Source organism: Nanorana parkeri, unplaced genomic scaffold, assembly GCF_000935625.1.
Source record: "Nanorana parkeri isolate BGI_ZX_2015 unplaced genomic scaffold, ASM93562v1 scaffold212, whole genome shotgun sequence".
Taxonomy (NCBI): domain Eukaryota; kingdom Metazoa; phylum Chordata; class Amphibia; order Anura; family Dicroglossidae; genus Nanorana; species Nanorana parkeri.
The window spans coordinates 613,012-633,819 of NW_017306480.1; the positions used below are offsets into that span (position 1 = coordinate 613,012).

Sequence of the window (20,808 nt, forward strand, 5' to 3'; positions counted from 1 at the left end):
TCTCACCAGGCTGGTGAAATTGCACATAGCCCTGGTGGGACCCCATAGAGCCCTGGTGAGACCCTATAGAGCCCTGGTTAAAGCAGGGCTTTGTTGGGTCTCACCAGGGCTCTGTGGGGTCTAACCAAGCTGGCGAGACCCTACAGAGCCCTGGTGAGACCCTATAGAGCCCTGGTTAAAGCAGGGCTTTGTTGGGTCTCACCAGGGCTCTGTGGGGTTTAACCAGGACTAGTGAGACCCCACTGAACCCTACTTTAACCAGGGCTCTGAGGGGTCTCACCAGAGCTCTGAGGGGTCTCACCAGGCTGGTGAGTGAATGTGCAGCGCTAATTGTCACCGGTGGGCAGAGGCGGCTCTAGAGTTTGGGAGATCTGTATGTGCGTTATAATCGAAATTAGTCGATTAATCGAACAGGAAAATTTTAATCATTACCAGCCCTAGTATATTGTTAGATTTGTTTTGTTCAGCTTTCTGGCAGATTTTCCCATCCATTCTAAACATGGAGGAATCTCACAGAAAACAGCCACCTGCAGCCATGCTCCAAGCTCCTTTCCTCTGAGGGGGCGTTAACAGGGAATGCAGCCACGCCCTCAGCTTTTTTTTTCTTTTTTCTAACTCCATCTGCCGTGGCCGCGCTTTCTCTAGTCAAGCACACTGTGTACGGCTGGAGTGTGCACGCTGACATGTGGGAGCAGGAGGCAGAGTCTCAACTGAGAAGCAGCAAGCTGACTCAGCCTCCCTTCTCTTTCCCTCTCTCTTCACCGATCTTCCCCTGCTCTGTCTCAGTAATCAGATGCCTGCAGCAGTTGTATGAAAACCTGTTCCCAGTAAATCTTAGTTCCCCCTGATCGTTCAGCTATTACCATAACCCCGCCCCTTCCTTACAGCTGCTTAGTATTTACATAGCCCCGCCCCCTCTCTGGAAGCTTCGGTGTTCTATGAGAACTTTGTGTGCTCTGATCTTCAGCTTCTCCCCACTGTAGCGCTTAGCCCCGCCCACCATCTTAAAGTAACGATTGTATGTTTAGGGTGCATTTTGGATTATAGGAGTAAATTGCAAAATTGTAATGACTCAGGAACCTTAGACCAAAGAATGGGGAGAGAGGCTCCAGGGACCATTCTAAGAGCCAGCTGGCTCAGACGATCAAGTGAGTATAACTTTTTTTTTTTTTAAGTACCGTATTTTTCGCTCCATAAGACGCACTTTTTTCCCCCCAAAAGGAGGGGGAAAATGTGCCTGCGTCTTAAGGAGCGAATCCCGACGCCCGAGACATGCAGTTTCGGGCGCCGGGCGAGTAGTAGGAGCCACTGCTCGTTTAATACGAGTGATCTAATGAGATCACTCGTATTAAAACCGAGCAGCGGCGACGATCGAGATCACCATAGAGCAGACTTTCTTCGTCTGCTCTGTGTGATCACTGAGACCGTGGCGCTGTAATCACAGCGCCACCTGTCTCAGCGGTCACTAACTGCAGCTTCTGTCATAGAAGCTGTGACAGAAGCTACGGTCTGTCGAGTGCTCCACAGGCGCGCTGGACCTCCCTGCGTCCTATGGTCTGGTGCGTCTTATGGACCGCAAAATACGGTATATTTTTTTTGATCCTAGGGAAAAACGTCACTGCAATGGTTAAAAAAGTTCTGCTTTAAGCTGCCTATAAGCATAGTATACGGGTTGAAAATAGGTATCATTGCACACTGTAATACTGCATTCGAGTCAGTGCCTGCTTTTAAGAGAGAGATCATTTAAAAAAAAAAGCTTTTCAAGAAGATTTGTATTGCGAGTACTATAAAGGTTGTAATTCCAGAACTCTCTATGAAAATGTTAGTTGTCTAAACTTGACCACACACTGATGGAGAAGTCGAGTCATTCCTAATCCCTGGTAAACTACGTGGATGGATGAACCTCTCTGCTGGACTGCTCCCCGAACAATGACTGCAGCGGATACATTCACTGTTCAGCCGAGATTGTTCAGATTTTTAGTAAGGGAAGTGCCTGGTGGTCATCAGGGTCCCCATTGGAAGACTTCCTTCTATTCCTGTTCTGATAACAATCCAGGATTTGTGCTTTACATTCACTTTCAGTGATAATGGTCACCAGGACAAATAGAGAGGGTGAGTCTCTGTAATGGAGACATAGAAAGCAATAAAAACTTGACAGGTCTCCTAATTCCTTCCTCTTTCTGTTCAAAAGTTCCCCTTTAATGGTGGTCCATTTTTTTTTTTTAGATATGATTACTAATATATTTGTTCTGCCAAATACTATTATGTGTAATTCTGAGATACTTTTATTAAATTGATATTTTTGTGCTTTTTCTTGACCGAATACAGAAAGAAAGAGCTCCTTTCAAGAGAAGACTTGCAGTTACCCTGGAGACCATTGTATGAAATGCTGGAGAGAATATTGTACTCTAAAACAGAACACCTTGGTCTTAATTGGTTTCCCAAGTAAGTGGTTAGTTCTTGTATTGAATGGCCTGGTCTGTTTCTATTAAATTGAATCCGTAGGCTGCATTTATGTAATGTGCTGTGAAGTTACCAGCATAAAATGACTGTTAATTGCTAGGAAATGGCTTGGTTCGCCAAGCTCCCTGCGGGCTGTGACCTTTACCATGCCGCTGGTTTTGGTTCATTAGTAATAAAACTTAAATCCAGTCCTTGTTGCTCACAACAGGGGCTACGGGAAGGACACAACCAGATTGGGGTGCTGAATGTGTTTTTAATAGCGATGCACCGATATTAGTATTGATATCGGTGTCGATACCAAGTACTCGTACTCACCCAAATGCTCTGATGCCTAGCACGATTACTTCCGGTATCGGGAAGCCGGGCAGCGCGTCATTACACGCTGCCCGGTTTCCTGGTTGGCCGGGAAGCGGCTCCATGCTCTCTCGTCACTTGTGATGATCGAGCATGGAGCCGACTTCCCGGCCAATCAGGAAGCCGGGCAGCGTGTAATGACGCAGCATCCGGCATTCTGATTGGCCGGGAAGCTTGGAGCCGGCCTCCCGGCCAATCAGAAAGCAGGGTGTCGCGTCATTACACGGCGCCCTGATTGGCCAGACGACTCCGTCTGGGTACCGGAGGAAGGCCATGTTCTGGCTGGAGAGGCCCCAGGGGTGACATGCTGGACAAGGTAAGAGGGGACAGACTTGATTGTTAATCGGGAAGCCGGGTGGCGAGTCTTTACACGCTTCCCGGCTAATCGGGAAGCCAGGTGGACAGTCATTACACGCCACCTGGCTTCCCGAATGGGACTTCCGTTACTCGGTAATTGTTATCGGCGAGTACCAAAAAAAATTATCAGTACTCGGGTAGCAAAATACCGGTATCGGTGCATCCCAGTTTTAACACGTAATTCTTCACTTGTACATTACACTATTTTTTTGTATGTTTGCAGAAATGAGAACAACTCTGTGTACTTGATTTGAGTTTAAATGTGAAATAGGACCAGAGCATACTAGGTTGGCTGCACGGGCACCAGCACCATCACATAGGGGTGGGCAGAGAGCCCCCTGCCCTGTGTAAGCTCTGACTAGGATCAACTTGAAGCTCACATTGGCTGCTTTATCTTGCTCCTGACTGCAAAGGGATCAGTGGGGGTGTTACGGGTAAGTTAGTCTACGCTGCTGTGGGAAGTGGCATTAAAGAGGTTCTGTTGTCTCCTGCCTATGCAAAGCACCGGTTCAATTTAATTGGGTTGCAGGAGATTATACAAACCTCAGATTAAAGGAAAACGACAGTAGGGGATGTTTATCCAGCAAATTAGTGACACCATTAGATGGAAATCAGGCTACTTCTTGTACAGCAAAGTCTGTGCAACAGTTTTTCTGTGTGACCCATTTGCCTGTACTCCTGGATAACCAACGGGGGCAGATTGTTACAGGTCTGCAATAGATCTAGCACTGATAATGAGACAGATTTTCACTCTAAACAGACGCTCAACTAAGTCATCAGGGTCTGTATTCCTTCTGTCGCAGCGCTAATTTAGAGCATTGGAGGGAAGAATTTACCACTCAAGCTGTAACCTATTGAATCCCAACTCCAATTAACACTTTAAACAGTTTAATTGACCGTTTTTTCTTGGGGGAAAAAAGGTTTAAAGCAGAATTAAATAGCGCCACACAGCATATTTGCATATGTCAGATTTACCTGCCAAAACTCCCCATTTCAGCACTGTGATGGTCTGTGTTGACCCATGTCACGGTCACAAACATCTTCTCCTTGTCATCTTCTGGGTTTGGCGTCTGCTGCCATCTTAATTAGTGGCCCGGGGTGTCTGTGCGATGCGGGGATTGTACACTCAGCTGGACATACTCGACTCAGTATACATTCAGAAGAAAACATTTCTGGCAGGTTGGTAACTTTTTGGGCGGGGAAGAGACATAGTTGCTTCTGCAATATAAACCTGCCTGCCAACACTGTTTTGTAAACTTGAGTTTAGTTCCATGAATAAAAGCTTCCTCATAATCTGAGCCGACCTGTGACAATGAAACTGTCACAAGTCGGCTCATAGATCGGGAATTGAGCGAACACATACCGGCGCTCGCTCACTTCTCGATCTATCCCTTCAGAGAGCCGTGACTGTCACTCATGGCTCCCTGCAGGGATTCCCCCCTCCCCTGTCCTATCCTCCAGGGCTGACTGGCGAAATAGACGGGGGACGTGGCAGGCACAGCTGGCTCTGCCTCTGGATAGGCAGAGCCAGCTGGGTGGATCCAGACAGTAATGTCGGGATCCGTCCCGGCTGCGGCGCTCAGCATTCCGCGAGCTGTAGCTAGCGGTGTACTGAGCTTTGGGTCACAGGAGAACGCTAGTTTGTGTTCTCCCGTGACCCTTAGGAGAACTATGGGGAAAAGCCCTGACCCCATAGTTCTCCTTTTTAATTTGGCTGGAGAATTTGGTCTGCATGTAGAGAAAAATATAAAGTCATGTGAAATTAAAGAAACAAATAATACATTTGAATGATCTTTGACTTCTTTCAAGGTGTAATGAGAAAGTAGAAAAAAAACAGTTTTCTTGCAGTAATCTGGCCATGCATTGGTCATGACTCGGCTGAAATCTGAAAATTGTTGGCTGAACAGTGATTGCAGCCAATTGGCTTGAGCGTCCAGGAAGTGGAACAACCAAAATTCTAGGTTGCAGTTGCTGTGGGATTGCTTTAATCCTACAACTTGTTTGCTCCTGTTGCTTTTGCGATAATAAGATGTTCAGTCATTTGAACCTTTTTATCAGTCCAGCACAGTGGTTTTATACACACCACACTGGTAGCAAGGAAAGCCTACGTAGCATCTAGTCACATACCAGCCTTTATTTTGTAACCTTTACACAAGTAGCTGGAATCTATTTGGCTGCCTTGATTTTGCCTATAAAAGATTAACAATGTCGCCGTATTTCCATAGCGGATCATAAATAATATATTCAACCCTCATCGTATAGGACTGAGCATGTCACATGCTTTCAGAGGATTCCTGGATTGACCTGAAGACTTTGATAGTTGCGTTTTGTCCAAGAATGCAGAGTCGGTTTTTGTGGAAAGTTTCCTCCTGCTAATGTACTAATCGTTGGCCTTCTGATTGGCCGGGCACACATGTGCACAGGTGTTGCTTCATCTCGGCATGCCGATAATGAGAGTAGAGGCAACATTTATTTTATGTCACTTTTGTATGTTGGTTGTAGACATTTACAAAGTAATGCTCAGCATTCAAAACTATAAAGCCTGAGATGGACCAGTTATATTGTAATTAAAGTGACACTAAACTCAGGGGTTAAATCTTGAAAATAACAAAGTACTTTAAGTATTAACAGTAATTTATGTTTGTGTATCACTCGGTTGTAGATCCTCAAATCATCTCTGAATGTGTGCTGACACTGTCCATCCTTCCGGAGGGTGGCTACTTTAGTTCCTCATGGTCCCTGTGTGTAAAGTAGTCACCACTCCAAGATTGCTCCCGTGATGGACTATAATTTCAACACAAATCGGTAAACTAAACGTGAGATTGTAGTCTCGGGTGAACTTGGAGCTGTGACTACTTTACAACACACACAGGGACCATGGGGAACAAATGTAGTCACCCTCCTGCATGTCCCCTGCACTCCTTACAGCTTCTGGAACCAATAGCAGATATAGTGGTTTCAGTGATGAGCACGGATGGCGCCGTGGATCTTCAAGTTTAAGAAAGTAGAGGATCACCAGCACTCAGAAAATATTGTTTAAATCTTGGTGTTCATTTATTGAAACACAGCGTCACATCAAATAGGCTATTTTATAGACGCTGTGTTTCAATAAATGAGCACCAAGATTTAGGCAAGGTTCACACCTAGGCAATCCATGCGATTATTGCACACAACAGAGTGAAGTGAAGTCTATGGAAGCTGTTCACACCTTTTGTGATTTGTCTCGCGGTAATAATTGCCTCTAGCGCAAAAAGGTGCAGGAGCTGTTTTTGGGCAGTTGTTACGCGGTTTGGGTCCCATTGACATCTCTATGCATTGAAAAACCACGTGGTTGTCAAAGCAAAATCGCACAAACCGCTCACCAGCTCAATCGCCTAGGTGTGAACCTAGCCTCAAACAATATTTCCTGAGTGCTGGTCATCCTCTACTCTTACCCTCCCAGAAGGAAGGACAATGTCAGCATGAATTCAGAGATGATTTGAGGATCTACAGCTGAGTGATACACAAATAAGATCAATTTTTGGTAATAGTTTGGGTACTTGAAGGTATATTTTAAGATGTAATTCCCGAGTTTAGTGTCACTTTAATTTAATATTCACCCCGAATTGTAAGCATTATGCATTATGTTGGCTGTTCATAAATAATAGTCTTTCAATAAGGAAATGCTCCATGTACATTATTACTCTTCCAAAGTGTCTTCTAGTTGGCAGGAGTTATGATGACATGAATACAAATTGCTTGTATTTTCTGATTTGGAATGGTGGGAGTGTCATGAGGTTTTAGTGGTGCAGAGTTATAGTGTGTCTGACCTCTTGTCAGGTACAAGCCTTGGTCTCCATTGTGTAATAGCTATTGCCTCATTTTGTACTTAGAATTCCAATCATAGCAGCTGTGGGTTATCTGATGCTGTTTATAAGTAGATCCTCTTCCATGTGTTTGTGTACTAAAATACCGAGCTGTCAGCCATCATGTGGTGGGTCAGGTTTATGATTCAGCACATGGTTTATCTGTTTTTACTTTGCCTCCGAAGTTAAATGGGAACTCCACTAATGTCTGAGAGGTGTAGTATGGTGATTCATTTCTGTCCCCCTTCATCCACTGTATAAACGTCTATTGCATGATAAAGCGGAACTCCAGGTAAACTTTTCATTAACCCTTGCAGGGGGGTTACCCGCACTGCAGGGGTTAGGTGCTTGCCTGTGTCTAGGTTAAACATTTAAAAAAAAAAAAGTAGACTCACTAGGGATGCACCGATGCCAGTTTTTCGGTATCAAGTATGAGTATCGATATTTTATCTTTCGGAACTCGCTGATGCCGAATACCGAGAGCATGGAGCCGGCTTCCTGGCCAATCGGGAAGCTGGGTGGCGGCTCATTACCTGCCACCCGGCAGGAAGTAAAGGGAGATGGATTAATCTGCCCTGAAAAATAATGTATGCAAAAAATAAAAAGCTGGCAATTGTTGACAGTATAAGTATCTGTTTGTAGATTGTCATTTTAATAGGGATGTTCATACACCGAGTATCGTACTCGGTACAAGTACAGATACTTTTCCAGCTCTATGACTAGAGGAAAACTCAAACGTTAGGAGGCAGCTATCATTTTTAAGGAGCATACGGAGCTCCTGGGATTGGTGCATCCCTGTTTTTAAAAAAATTATAAATACATAATAAGGGATGCACAGATACCATTTTTTCAAGTACTGATACTTTTCCTAGTACTCACAGATACAAGTACTGATACATTTTTGTTTATTGTCATGTGACAGTTTTTCTAAAACAATACAGAGCAATGATTTCAGGACAGTGGTGGAGAGCCAGAGCCAGGTCCCAGCTGCAACCGCTGCAACCCTGGTAGTTCTCATGAAAATGCCGAGTATCTGCACTGGTATCTGAACATCCCTAATTTTTAAGATAAGGGGAAAGTTTCACCTGCTGGTGAAATCAGTGTGGCCCAGAATACAGAGATGTCCCATGAGAACCATTGTATATTTATAGTTTGACTTCAGTCTGCTGAGCAACGCAAACAGCAGTGGGATTACTGTTTGCTGACAAGCAGTACAGGATCAGGTCCCCTGTGTTCCAATTATGAACCTTCCCAAGCAATGGGAACAATTCTCTCCTGCTAAATAACAGTGAAATGGGGAGAAAAAGGGGAGCCGTATTACTATACACCTCATCCCTCCGTGCACATCAATTCAGTGGATTACCTGTTAAGGTCACCTTTTCTGTCAAATCCATTATGCAGTCAATGGACTCCAATGTGTTGGACGCAATGTGCAGCTTTGAAATCTTGTGCTTCAGTAAACCTGTAGGTCTTGAGAACATGCAGCAAAACACAGAGCAGGCCCCACCTCGTAATGCAGTATGTTTATTGACCAATGATGAATTAAAAGAGTAAAAAGGTTCTACTCCCTATTCCTAAAGGAAACCAGGCAAATCGGTAACAGAGTCCGATGGTCCAAGAACGCTGGGGTAATCAACCCCTTCTGCAGAGCAAGACCTTCTCTTGCCTGAATCTTGCCTATTTTCCTGAAACCTGTAGGTGGGCAGCAGCTCCCCTGAAGCCTACCAGCAAAATTCCCATTGTAGAGCTTATTTAGGCCCCATTCACACTGAGCGACATGTACCTGGAGCGGATTTCCGCTCGATCGATATAGCGCAACTTTTCGGGCGAAGATCGCACAACCGCCACTATTGGGCTGCATGCAAATGGAGCAAAATCGCGCGACATCCGCGGCAAAAAGGGTCCTGCACAAGCGACGAGCTACAGGCGACATTGAGCTGTAGAGTAGAACAGCTGCATTGAAAATCAAGTAAAAAACTGTAAAAATGGCGAGCGCACAACTGTTATGCAATGTGGCAAGAGGAATAGATCTGTTTAAAATAAATTTTAATGCTAAACAATTCTGGAACAATTTTGAAACAAAAACAAAAGTTAAAAAATTAATTAAAGAATGGGGTGAGCCAGCTTCTCGTTCAGGGGGAGGGACCCTGCAGACACATGTAAAAAGGAGGGTGGAAAGAAGCGCTGCAACCCTGGGATATTGTGGGGATAGTATAAATAACAACTTTAAAAACAATACTGGACTGAAAACTCACTGTTTAGGTGGACAAGATGAGGTCTTGCAAATCAGGAGAAAAGGCTGTATGGATCGCTCAGCAGTGTCTCGGGCCGATCGGTGTGGATGTGGTAAACGGGCCAAATCGTCGATTAGGCAGTGCATGAATTTTCACTGGTGTTTCTTGTACTGTTGGATGGACGTAGTAATGTCCTGCCGGTGAAGGGTATGGGTTGGTGAAGGGCCTGGCCAGCTGACCTCCCACGGTATTGGACGGCACGAACACCCTCAGTGCAGAGCCTGTGTACAAACAAGGCTACAGGACGGCAGATTTCTTGCGCTCCAGCCACAGGAGCCTCCTAGCTGTCACCACTATCTCTCCTCCATCACCAGGGGACCAAACCAGACACTTCCAAACCCATACCCCTCACTGGCAGGACATTACTACGTCCATCCAACAGTACAAGAAACACCAGTGAAAATTCATGCACTGCCTAATTGACGATTTGGCCCGTTTACCACATCCACACCGATCGGCCCGAGACACTGCTGAGCGATCCATACAGCCTTTTCTCCTGATTTGCAAGACCTCATCTTGTCCACCTAAACAGTGAGTTTTCAGTCCAGTATTGTTTTTAAAGTTGTTATTTATACTATCCCCACAATATCCCAGGGTTGCAGCGCTTCTTTCCACCCTCCTTTTTACATTGAAAATCAAGTGAGTTCTCGCGATATCTCACGGCAATATGTGCAATTTTCGAGCGAAAATCCGCTCAGTGTGAATGGGGCCTTATGTTGTGGCTAGGATCTGGGACACTCCAGGTGTTGGATGCTCACCCCCAGCATCACAGAAGAGTGCTCTTCCTTGTTCAAAACCATTGCATGAATGGCAATCATCTCTACAATGGACACTTTTCAGGCCGACTTCAAGGGTGCTGCTAATAGCTCACAGGTTTACCTTTCAAACTGAGGACAATATTTCAAAGCTGCAGTGTTTTTGAACACATTGGGGCCCCTTGACTACACAGTGAGGGGTTTTATCAAAACTGGAGCAGACAAAATCTGGAGCAGCTGTGCGCAACAACCAATCAGCTTCTCTCTTTCATTGTCAAATCTTAACTGAACAAACTGATGAGAGAAGCTGATTGGTTGCCATGCACAGCTGCTCCAGATTCTGCCTGCTCCAGTTTTGATAAATTCCCCCAGTGTGTATTTTATTGAAATGGTGAGCTTAGGCTTTAAAGAGCATTATCATTGATCAATGACCACATTTAAATACTGAAGTGAACTTTGTACCTGCAATTAATACAATTTTTTTTCATGCCTAATTCATTGAATAATGTTGGTGGGATGAACGCTGTTTGCATGTGAAATGAAATGTTCTCCAAACATATAACATCATGTGGTGATGATGATGATTTTTATAGTATTTATACGAACTTTGCTCTGCTATCTTATAGGGAATGTATAGAGATGTCAAAACTTAACTTCAGGCTCCAATTTGATTTTTAACTTTTTTACTCTTTTCTGTAGCTTTCATTTTAACAGTATTGAATATCTGATCTCTGCTGAGCTTTGTGAATGACAAAGTAGAGGCAAGAGGTACAACACTGGAGCTGGCGTCTGCAATAGAAACTATTCTGATACGTCTGTGAAGGTTCTCATTCATCCGGGTCATGGTATATCTGTAGAAAATAAATCAAAACGTTTCGCTGGTCATCTGACTAGCTTTCTCAATTCATGGTGAATTGAGAAAGCTTGTTGGATGACCAGCAGAAAAGATCTTCATGAAAAATACAGCAAGTCCAGTTGCTTTGATTTATTTTCTACATACATTCTAATATGGCGGGGACACACTAAGTACGGCTGCCAATGTACATTCCAACACACACCTAAATATGAGTATAAGTGAGATAGTCAATACTGTCAAAAATAGGAGTTATGGAATAGAGTCTATGTTTAAAAATCACTGAGCCCAGAGTTGGGCTTTAATTGTGCCTAAGGAGTACCCTGAAAGATTGTCCTCCTGAAACTAGTTGTAGTATGTATTTCCTGTGCCTTGAGCCTGGTATATATCTGCAGGGTGCGGTTGTGTACCTGCCTCTGACTGCTAAACTCCAATACAGATGTCACCAGCACCAAGATTCCATGTTAGTGCAAATCCATTTCAGTGGTGGTTGTCATTCAATTAACCATCGCTTTCGGGACCGCGCATGGTCCCCTTCATCAGGCTCCGACAATGGAAAAACATGGAATCTTGGTGCTGGTGACATCTGTATTTGAGTTCTGTTGTGAGCGGCGCCATCCGCAGTCATTAAGAGCACCCGTTACTTTTGGGATATCCAGTAAGGATTGCGGCACGGTATATGGATACTGCCTCTGACTGCTAGTGTCTCAAGATTTCAAGGGAGATTTGGTGACGTCATTACTGTGCTGCTCAGTGTTCTCTTTGCTGAGGGGGGGGTGGGGCTGTGACAGGATCGAGAGGTGAGCGAACGCCGGTATGTGTTCGCTCACTTCCCGATCTACTGAGCCGACCTGTGACAGTCTCATCGTCACAGGTCGGCTACATCTATGAGGTGAGTGAAAAGCACTCACCTTATAGTTCTCCTCATTTTAAGTCATCAGGTGACAGCTCTGATGCAAAGCCTGCTCCACTACGAAGATGGCCATCTCCACACAGAGACACAGTGTGAAATAGGGCGCTGGAAGTCCATAATGGGGAAAAGATAGGCTGCAGGGAGCCCAAAGGCAATATTATTATTATTATTATTATTCAGGATTTATACAACGCCAACAGTTTGCGCAGCGCTTTACAAAATAAGGAAGACATTACAATACAATTCAAGACAAGATAGTAAGGACTACGAGGGTCCTGCCCATGAGGGCTTACAATCTAAAAGATTGTAATGATAATCACTAGTATTGGTGACTAGTCTTTTGCCCTCTGCTGCCCATTAGGCACATCTTCCCGAGTTCAGGTCCTTTTTAAGTTGCCGTAGGTAACGCTACATTATACTGGATTTCCATCACCTTTAATCACCCTGACCTTCAGTATTGGTTGTCTGACATTGGCCTATCATACTGTAATCACCCATACTAGCTGATGGCCTTGATGTTTAAAATCTTTTTCATGTTTGCTTCTACATTTCATGACTTTGTTTTTTTGTCTCCATTTCCACATTCAGTTCATATCGGCAAGGCTTTTCCTCCACTAAAACAATTGTGCTTAATGTTTTACGTAGGTGGTAAGGACACATTTGTTTCCCGTGTTTGTTGGGTTTGCTGCTACAGATTGGCTGGCATTTATTTTTTTATTTTTTGCATGTTTAATTCAAATAAAACTCCTGCAACAGATGACTTCTTGGCACCGTTGTCTGAGCAGAATATGACGGCATGTGTTTCATTTGAATGTGGCAAAAGGGTAACACATATTAACGTGTATGTTACACTGCAGCACTGCGAATGTGGGTGAGATTTACTATGTAGCACTGGAGTTCTCACACTAATGTCCTAACCAGAAAGGGAAAAGGTACTATGCACCCAGACGCAAAAATATTTCAGCTCATTTTATTATTTATGTTGGGTTCATGTTTTTTTTTGCTTTTGACGAAGAGAAACTATAGAACACATCTAGTATTAGAGAGGTTATTTAGGGGTACCACATCCTAAAATGTGAATCGCCAACTAAATACAGACACTGACTTTTTCGGTACCAACTGTACAACACAATATCTTTGGTTATAAAATCATGCTTTATTTTTATACATGGTTGATTTAAAAATAATAAAAATGTGAAAATGGCACTTAATTGTAAATACGCAGGTATTGCCTTGCAACATCCACATCCTATTCATATATCATTTCATTTCATGGATGTTTTTGGATGAAAGTCACTCTATTTATTTTAACAGATAACCCGGGATAGATTGGCTCTTACATGGCACAAGTATCATTCCTAGTAAGATTACTAACTCCTTTACAGATGTCAATTTTGTAATATATAAAATGCATAATATAATGGCTATGTTTTTTATACAGTGCCTTTTGGCACTCCTGAAGAAGCTATTTAGTCACAAAACGCGTAAAGTGATTTTCATCCAAAAACATTTAGTAAGAGAAACCTATATAAAATTTACTTTTTTATTTCTTTTTTTGTGTCCATGTTAGCCAGTTATTTAGGGCCCATTCACGCCTGTGACTACATTATTGCACACGGTAATATTAGGGATGCAGTAATACCGATACTAGTATTGGTGCCGATAGCAAGTATTTGGGTGAGTACTTTGACTTGCCCAAATGCTCCGATACCGGAACTTCTGGTCAAGATTACTCCGAGATTTCCTCTGGCCGGCAGTGCCATAGGGGAACATGGAACAGGCTTCTGGGCAATCGGGAAGCTGGGCTGTGCGTAATGACCCGTCTTCTGATTGGCCGGGAAGCCAGCTCCATGCTGATTAGCTGGGAAGCCAGACAGCCGGCTCAATGCTGATTGGCTTCCCAGCCAATAAGCATGGAGCCGTCTTCATGGCCAATCAGGAAGCAGAGAGGAGGGTCATTACTCGGCTTCCTGATTGCGCGGGATGGCGGCTCGATGCGGATTGCCCGGGAAGCCGGTTTCCTGTCCAAACAACATGGAGCCGGCTTCCCGGGCAATTAGAAAGCAGGCGGCATGTTGTTACCCGATGTCCAGCTTCCTGATGGCCCGGGAAGCCGGCTCCATACCAACGGGAGCACTGGTATCGGTATCGGCGGGTACCGAAAGCAAAATATCGGTATCGGTGCATCCCTAGTTTATATACATTAGGGTGTGTTGTGGCCCATTGATATTAAATGGTCTGTCAATGCGCTTGAACACGTGAAAAAACACCTTTTGTTGTTTTTGTCAATGCAATATACCACAATTCACAGAGTATTCATGTCTGTGCGTTGTGGTCTGCTTTAGCACAGGTGCATTGCAACTTGGTGTAAATGTGCATTGGGGTGCCATTTACAATGACAGGGCACTGCATGATGCACTTGCTTATGCGTTGCAGTGAGCCACATTAAAACACCACAGTTCATTAATGTGAACACAGCTCTCTTGTTCTGGCATTCACCCTGGTTTCCCAACAATAACTGATTTTTCTTCCGTTATTTAAAGCATGTCTGACCCCACCAACTATGAGTGGAAATAACCCTCCTTCCCCCCCCACTGCATAGCAGGCATCCTTTTCTTATCTTTAGTGTCCCCGCCTGCTGAACCGATCTGCAGCAATAATTCTACAAATGATACACAAGACCCCGTGTGATGCGGAAATATTTCAATAAAGGGATATTTCAACCCATGTAGAATTCTAGTAAAATCAACTATTGTACTGTATTATCTATTGATAAAAACTGAAAGACTGCAGTTGCAGTGTCGCCATTTCTGGGCTATTTCCATGGATTTCAAATGTAATATATTATTTTTAAACTTGACAAGTAGCTGATCTGACCACCTCCATGGTCACTTGTAATTGCAATGTAGGTGCAGCAATAATATTTAAAAAATGTTTATGAAATCCTAATGGCCCGTTCACACTGTCGTGTTATGGCAATGTGCAATACAGCAGCACGCGTTAACGCAAAGTGCACCGCGGCTTAGCTCATTGCATGATGTGTGCTGTGGTAAAAAAAAAATAAAGCAAAAGTGTTACTGCAACACACATTGTTGTGAACAGGGTCCTAAAATATACCAAGACTATTTACATTAAGCTGGTCGCTGTCATATGAATCGCCAATAAACATTGACAACAGTGGCGGAACTACCGCCTGTGCGGGCGGTGCCGCCGCACCAGGGCCTGAGCCTACCGGGGTCCCAGTATCTATTCAAACACAGCCCTGGGGCAGAGATGGGGGAATAATCTTGCACCAGTGCCCTTTGTTCCCTAGGTCCACCACTGATTGACAAGTCTATTAATATCCTTTTAGCATTGGATAATATGTGCTGTGATTTATCCCACAACCATCATACTTCAACTGACACATTCTATTTTTAACTAGCTGAAAGGAGCACAAGGAAATGTTGGTTGCAGTCAGAATCAGCTGAGGGGTTTCTTGTTTCATTCAATAGTATCTACTGTCCCTCTTCCTGGTACGCAGAACTGGTGTGACTCTGTGTTGGGGACAGATTGTTTTCTGCTATGGATCATGGCTTCACTGATCTCATGTTATGATCAACAGATCTGGGTGCCAGGCCTTTCATTGCAGCCTTCTAGTGTGAGTTTACTCCTCATCCACGTAGGGCTGGACAAATTTCCAGGAGATTGGCAGCCATATGGGCACGTTTTTCACTTATCTGTTGCTTTAGTTCCCTTGCTTCCTAAAATTGCCTGAAAGTTATGTAAACATTTGCTGCTGAATGACATTTAAATTTCTGGCTTCTGTTTAACTAGTGAGCTGGCAGAACTATACCAGGCCACATGCGCTCTACATAAGTAGGGTATCTTGGGGGGGAAGGGGGGAGCAAAGCTTCCCCATAGCATGGCATCTTTTTTCTATGTTGATGGGGACAAGGGCCTTATCAGCACATCTGGTGTTCAAGAGATTTCGGTGGTCTGCGGGGTCTTGAGCATTAGGTTGATTGTCAATGCCTTCCCCACTGGTCGTGTTGGCATGTTCCCTTTTTGGGTAGGAGGATTCGGCCACATCTGGCTTTAGCACACAGATTGGTCCTTCAGGCAGCACTTTTTCTGCCGGCAGTTCCCGGTTGACTTTGTTGGGTCTGTTAGTGCTGTTGACCACCCCACAGTTACTGAGACGCCACAGCTGAAGCGGATCCCGACGTAGATGACGGGATCCGCCCAGCTGCGTGAGTGACAGCTGGCTCTGCCTATCTAGAGGCAGAGCCAGCTGTACCCACCCCCTTTCCCGTCCGTTCCGCCAGTCAGCGCTGGCAGATCGGAGCGGGGTGAGGGGAATCCAGCCCCTCCCCCTGTCACGGCAGAGAGCCGTGACAGGATCGAGAGGTGAGCGAACCTGGTATGTGTTCGCTCACCTCCCGATCTACTGAGCCAACATGTGACAGTCTCATTGTCACAGGTCGGCTAGAACTATGAGGTGAGTGGAAATCACTCATCTCATAGTTCTCCTTTTAATGAGCAGATTAATGTTGCATTTAGAGGCCAATCAATGCAATCTAGAAGCGGACAGACACTTCAAAGACAATTTTGGCTGAAATGTATCTGACCTTGAGTATGCATGCAATGTGTGTATCTTTGTATTGCTGGCATTCAAGTTTATCTAGGCAGTAGTATCATTGCAGATCCTACTAAAATACTGTATGTGTTTTATGGCCTTCGTTTCTCTGAAGATAGAGTAAATGGGGACGGCTTGTAGTTTTCAGTTGTATCCTTTTACATCATGAAAACCTAGCCCTTGCCCTCCAGGCCTAGGCAATGAGGTGTAGTCTGGATAAATAATCAACTATAAGTTGGAGGAAAGCATTACTTTAGGGCCCATGCACGCCTATACGCTGTCGTAACATGCGTGGTACCACAAAACACTAACTTGTGCATGGTGTATTGTGGTGCCATTCAGTTTCGATGACACCCCAGTGCAATAAGGGATCCCAGCTGCATTGTGGTGCGCTGTGGTACAAAAAAATTAGTGCGTGTCCAATTTTCATTCCATTGTGGTGCATTGGCACTGGGCTGACTTAACACAACACACATTAATGCGTGACAAAACACTCTTTTAAAGGCCTACCACAGTGGTAGCAAGTAACAAGGTGAGAGCCTGTAGCAGGGAGCTGATCTGTGTGAGACAAATTGTGTATACCCAGCCAAGCAGATAAAACAAAACCATACAGCTCACCAGGGTTTACAGGATTCTATCACCTCTGGGCTACCTGCAAGCATTACAATTGCGCATTGTATACCATGTGGGCAGTATGAATAAAACTACCTGACTCTAGGTCCTTTTTAAAGTGAACCTGTGGCCAGGTTGTGCACATTACATTGTGTACATATTTGTAACATGCTTTTAAACAAACCTTCACTGACCTCTGTAGCTGCAGGCACTGCTGTACTAAATGTCCTAACCTTGCAGACATTTCCTTCAGAATACACTATGCTGGGTCACCTCTTCTCTCAGGACCAACGTACTCCTACATTGGTTGGTCTAGTTTCTCTTGTGGCGGCAGTGACAATTCTACATGAGAGCTGTTGATTGATGAATGTCTACAGGCGCAGCTTTTCAGGCTTTCAGTCCATGAGAAAAAGAACATTTCTGCAGATTTTAGGGCAATAATTATAAATCACATGTTTTATGGATGTTAATGACACCTTCCATGAAAGAACCATTCAGGTTCCATTTATTGACTTCTCTTTCTGAAAATTCTGGCTACTCGGCTCTAAGCCCTCGTTCACACCTGAACGTTTTGTAGCACGCTCGACGAACGCTCTACAAAACGCTCAAAAATATAAATCCCATTGTATTCAATAGTCTCGTTCCCAACTTGGCGTATTTCGGCCCGTCCCTAACGCGCTACAAAACGGCCCACGCCTGAAAAGGTCCAGGTACTACTTTGGGCCGTTTTGTTGCGCGTTTCCATTGGGATACAGCCAAGTAGCGTTTGTCGCGCGACTTTTTTACCGCGGTCGCGCATATGCAATACGCCTAGGTGTGAACGAGTCTTAAAGCTGCCCACACACCTTACAATTTATATGCAGATTTTCTGTGGTCAGATGCAAAAGGTGCAACAGATTCCTCCATTTACACTTAACTGTGTGGAAGGAGTAATCTCCCGCTGGGCCAATCTGTTGCACTTTTTCCATCTGACCACAGAAAATCTGCAGATAATTGCTTCCAGGCCACTGACCTTTTTTTTTTTCTCTAATCTGCAGATGTGCTTTGTGTTGGTAACTCAAAAAGCATTTGAAGTCAGTGAGTCGGCATAATAGCCAGGTATCTTCTAGCATGTTATAAAAGAGAGCAATAAGTCCTGCTAACGGCCGTTCCACCTTCCTTTAAGGCTAACAGTGTACCTAGAGACGGCTTACCCAGCACTCTTTAATGATCACCACTTGCAGTAAGGTGTATAGCGTGTGACCACTTTAAATCTACAGTGATATGTAAAAGCTCATGGTATGCAAACCCTCCTGCTTGAAATAGGAGGCCCATCTTGATCTTGTCTGTTTAAAGCCATCAACACTTGTCAGCTCTTATAGGGTTTGGGCTGTACCAAGCTCTTAAGCTGACCATGCATTATGTGAATTTTGGCCGATTCTCCAGGAACCAGTCAAAATTTGCAAAGTAGGTGCCGCTGTCAGCACGCTTGCGGCCTCCCTCACTCGGCTGATCGAAGAGGCCAGTTGGAAAATCTTCAAACGAAGAAATCTGTTCTAGTGTTCTGACAGCCAATGGAAACAGCGGGAGATTCCTTGTTTAACATTCCTTGATAAGCGTTGATGGAGGAATCTTGGTTTTTTTTCCGTTCAGTCGTGGGTGGAATGAAAAAAAGAGAACAGTGTATGACCAGCTTAATTTATGGGAACTTGCAGATGTTCTTTTTGACTGCCTCAGTGGCCAATAGGGGTGCGGTCACTGCAATAGAGGAACGCAGTTGGTGGAACTTGGCGATGAAGTTAGGAAACCTCAAACCACAATGGTAGAGTGAGATCAAACAGAAAATGTTTTATCCTTTAAAAAAAAAAAAAAAAGCATAACATGTAATTTCGTTTTTCTATAATATTGTGGCCAACACGTAGCCCAACTGGATTCAAATCTAGGAGTGTGGACTGGTCAGCTTCAGTCAAAATTACTGTAGTTTTTTTTTTAAATTTCTTTATTGATAAACAGCTCAGAATGTACACACATAAAAGGGGAGCGGCGTGCCGCTCAAAACGTAGTGCAAAAGATATTACATTCCGGATTCACGCAGGGATCCAACAGCGGGCCTGCTACACATATATAGACATTTGTTTAACAGGTATAGTCCGCAGCACACGTGGGTCAACATACCCACTAGATTGGTAACATATATAATGTAGTACAAAACATCTCTGATACCATCCTTCCACATCTTGGTATATTATCATTTCCACCGCCTGTGCAACCACAATAAACTAAACATTTGTCGTGTGAAGGTATATTTTCCTCTTGTGCGCTACAGGGTGAACTCCTATAGCGAAGATTGCCAGGAGTTTATCCTATATCGTTTTGCAGAAAGTGAACATATGTGGGAACTTCATCCCTAACAGGGGGGGAGTAGAGGGAAAGAAGAAAGGGTATAGGTATATGTAATAGCCCGGTTTCCCGCGTAATAGCCCGGTTTCCTGTGGTAGCAGATCCGGCCCCTACGCTCAGGTCGCCATGACCCGCAGAAACGTATCCGAGTCACGGAAATGGAGCCATGCACCCCAGGTTGAGCAGAAGCGCTCTTCGGAGTTATGTACAGTCGAAGTGAGATCCTCCATGCCATATGTGTCATTGATTTTTTCAAACCACATACGCCTGGTAGGGGGAGTGGTTTGCCTCCATAGCATAGGAATGAACGCCTTGGCAGCAGAGAGTAGATGGATAGTGAGAGACCTCTTGTATTTGGTAATGGGCATGGCCGACATGTGTAGTAGGTAGGTCGCAGGTAGATCACCCAAGTCAGTCATGGTAAGTTGATTTATGGTTTCCCTGACATTATCCCAAAAGGGTCTGGGTTTGGGGCAAGACCATCGTTCCTCGTCCCTCCTCGCATCTCCAACATGTGTCTGGCACTAATGGGTTAATCTTGTGGAGGAGAGTAGGGACCCTGTACCACCTGGACAAGATTTTGTAGCCCTGTTCTTGAGTCTGATTGGCTATAGAGGCTTTGTGGGTGGCCACCATAGATGTGGCTCGTTGTTTCTCCGTGAACACTTGGCCCAGCTCCTCTTCCCATTTCCTCAGGAAAGGGGGATAATAGTCCTGTGGAGGGGATATCAGCTCCCCGTATAGGGTCGCAATCACATGTCGTACTGGTTGTCCTTGTTGACACAGGGATTCAAATGGTGTTAGGGCTCGCGTGGGCATCGCAGAGTGGAGGATCGCCGACAGAAAGTGCCGTAGTTGCATGGCTGCCCAGGTGCTGAGGGGGATACTAAAGCGCTAATAGAGGCTTGGGATAGCCATTGTCCGCCCTCAAAAAGATCTAATAGCCGATACCTATTTGCCTTGTATAAGTCCCTAAAGCGCGCATCATCCATACCAGGGCCGAAGTCCGGGTCTCCCAACACAGGAGTCATGAGGGATGGGAATGGAGAAACGGGCGTGTTTTTGAATGTCTCCCGGGCTGTTCTCAGGGTCGCACCTATAGTGGGGTGTGACCTCAGGGCCGGGATGAGTGGCACTGTAAGCCACGGTAGGCCCTCTAGTGGCGTCCCATGGTCCTCCAACTCCATCCTCACCCATTGTTTGAATTCTTGGTTGCAAGTCCAGTCGACAACCCTAGCGAGGTGTACTGCCCTGTAGTACATATGGACGTCAGGGAGACCCACCGCTCCGTGTCGTTTCTGCAGCGTATGGATTTTATTCCCGATCCGGGGATGGTGTCCTGCCCAGACAAACGTGGTGAACAAG

The 20,808-nt window shown here is 44.8% G+C and overlaps 1 protein-coding gene across 1 annotated transcript in view; it reads left to right on the top strand.

Annotated features, from left to right (window-relative positions):
- Window positions 1–20,808, top strand: part of PSME4 (proteasome activator subunit 4) — a 105,413-nt gene that overhangs the window by 14,803 nt on the left and 69,802 nt on the right. The window contains exon 3 of the mRNA XM_018555755.1: window positions 2,329–2,445. Within this exon, the coding sequence (XP_018411257.1) occupies window positions 2,329–2,445 (117 nt within the window). The remainder of the gene's footprint in view (window positions 1–2,328; window positions 2,446–20,808) is intronic.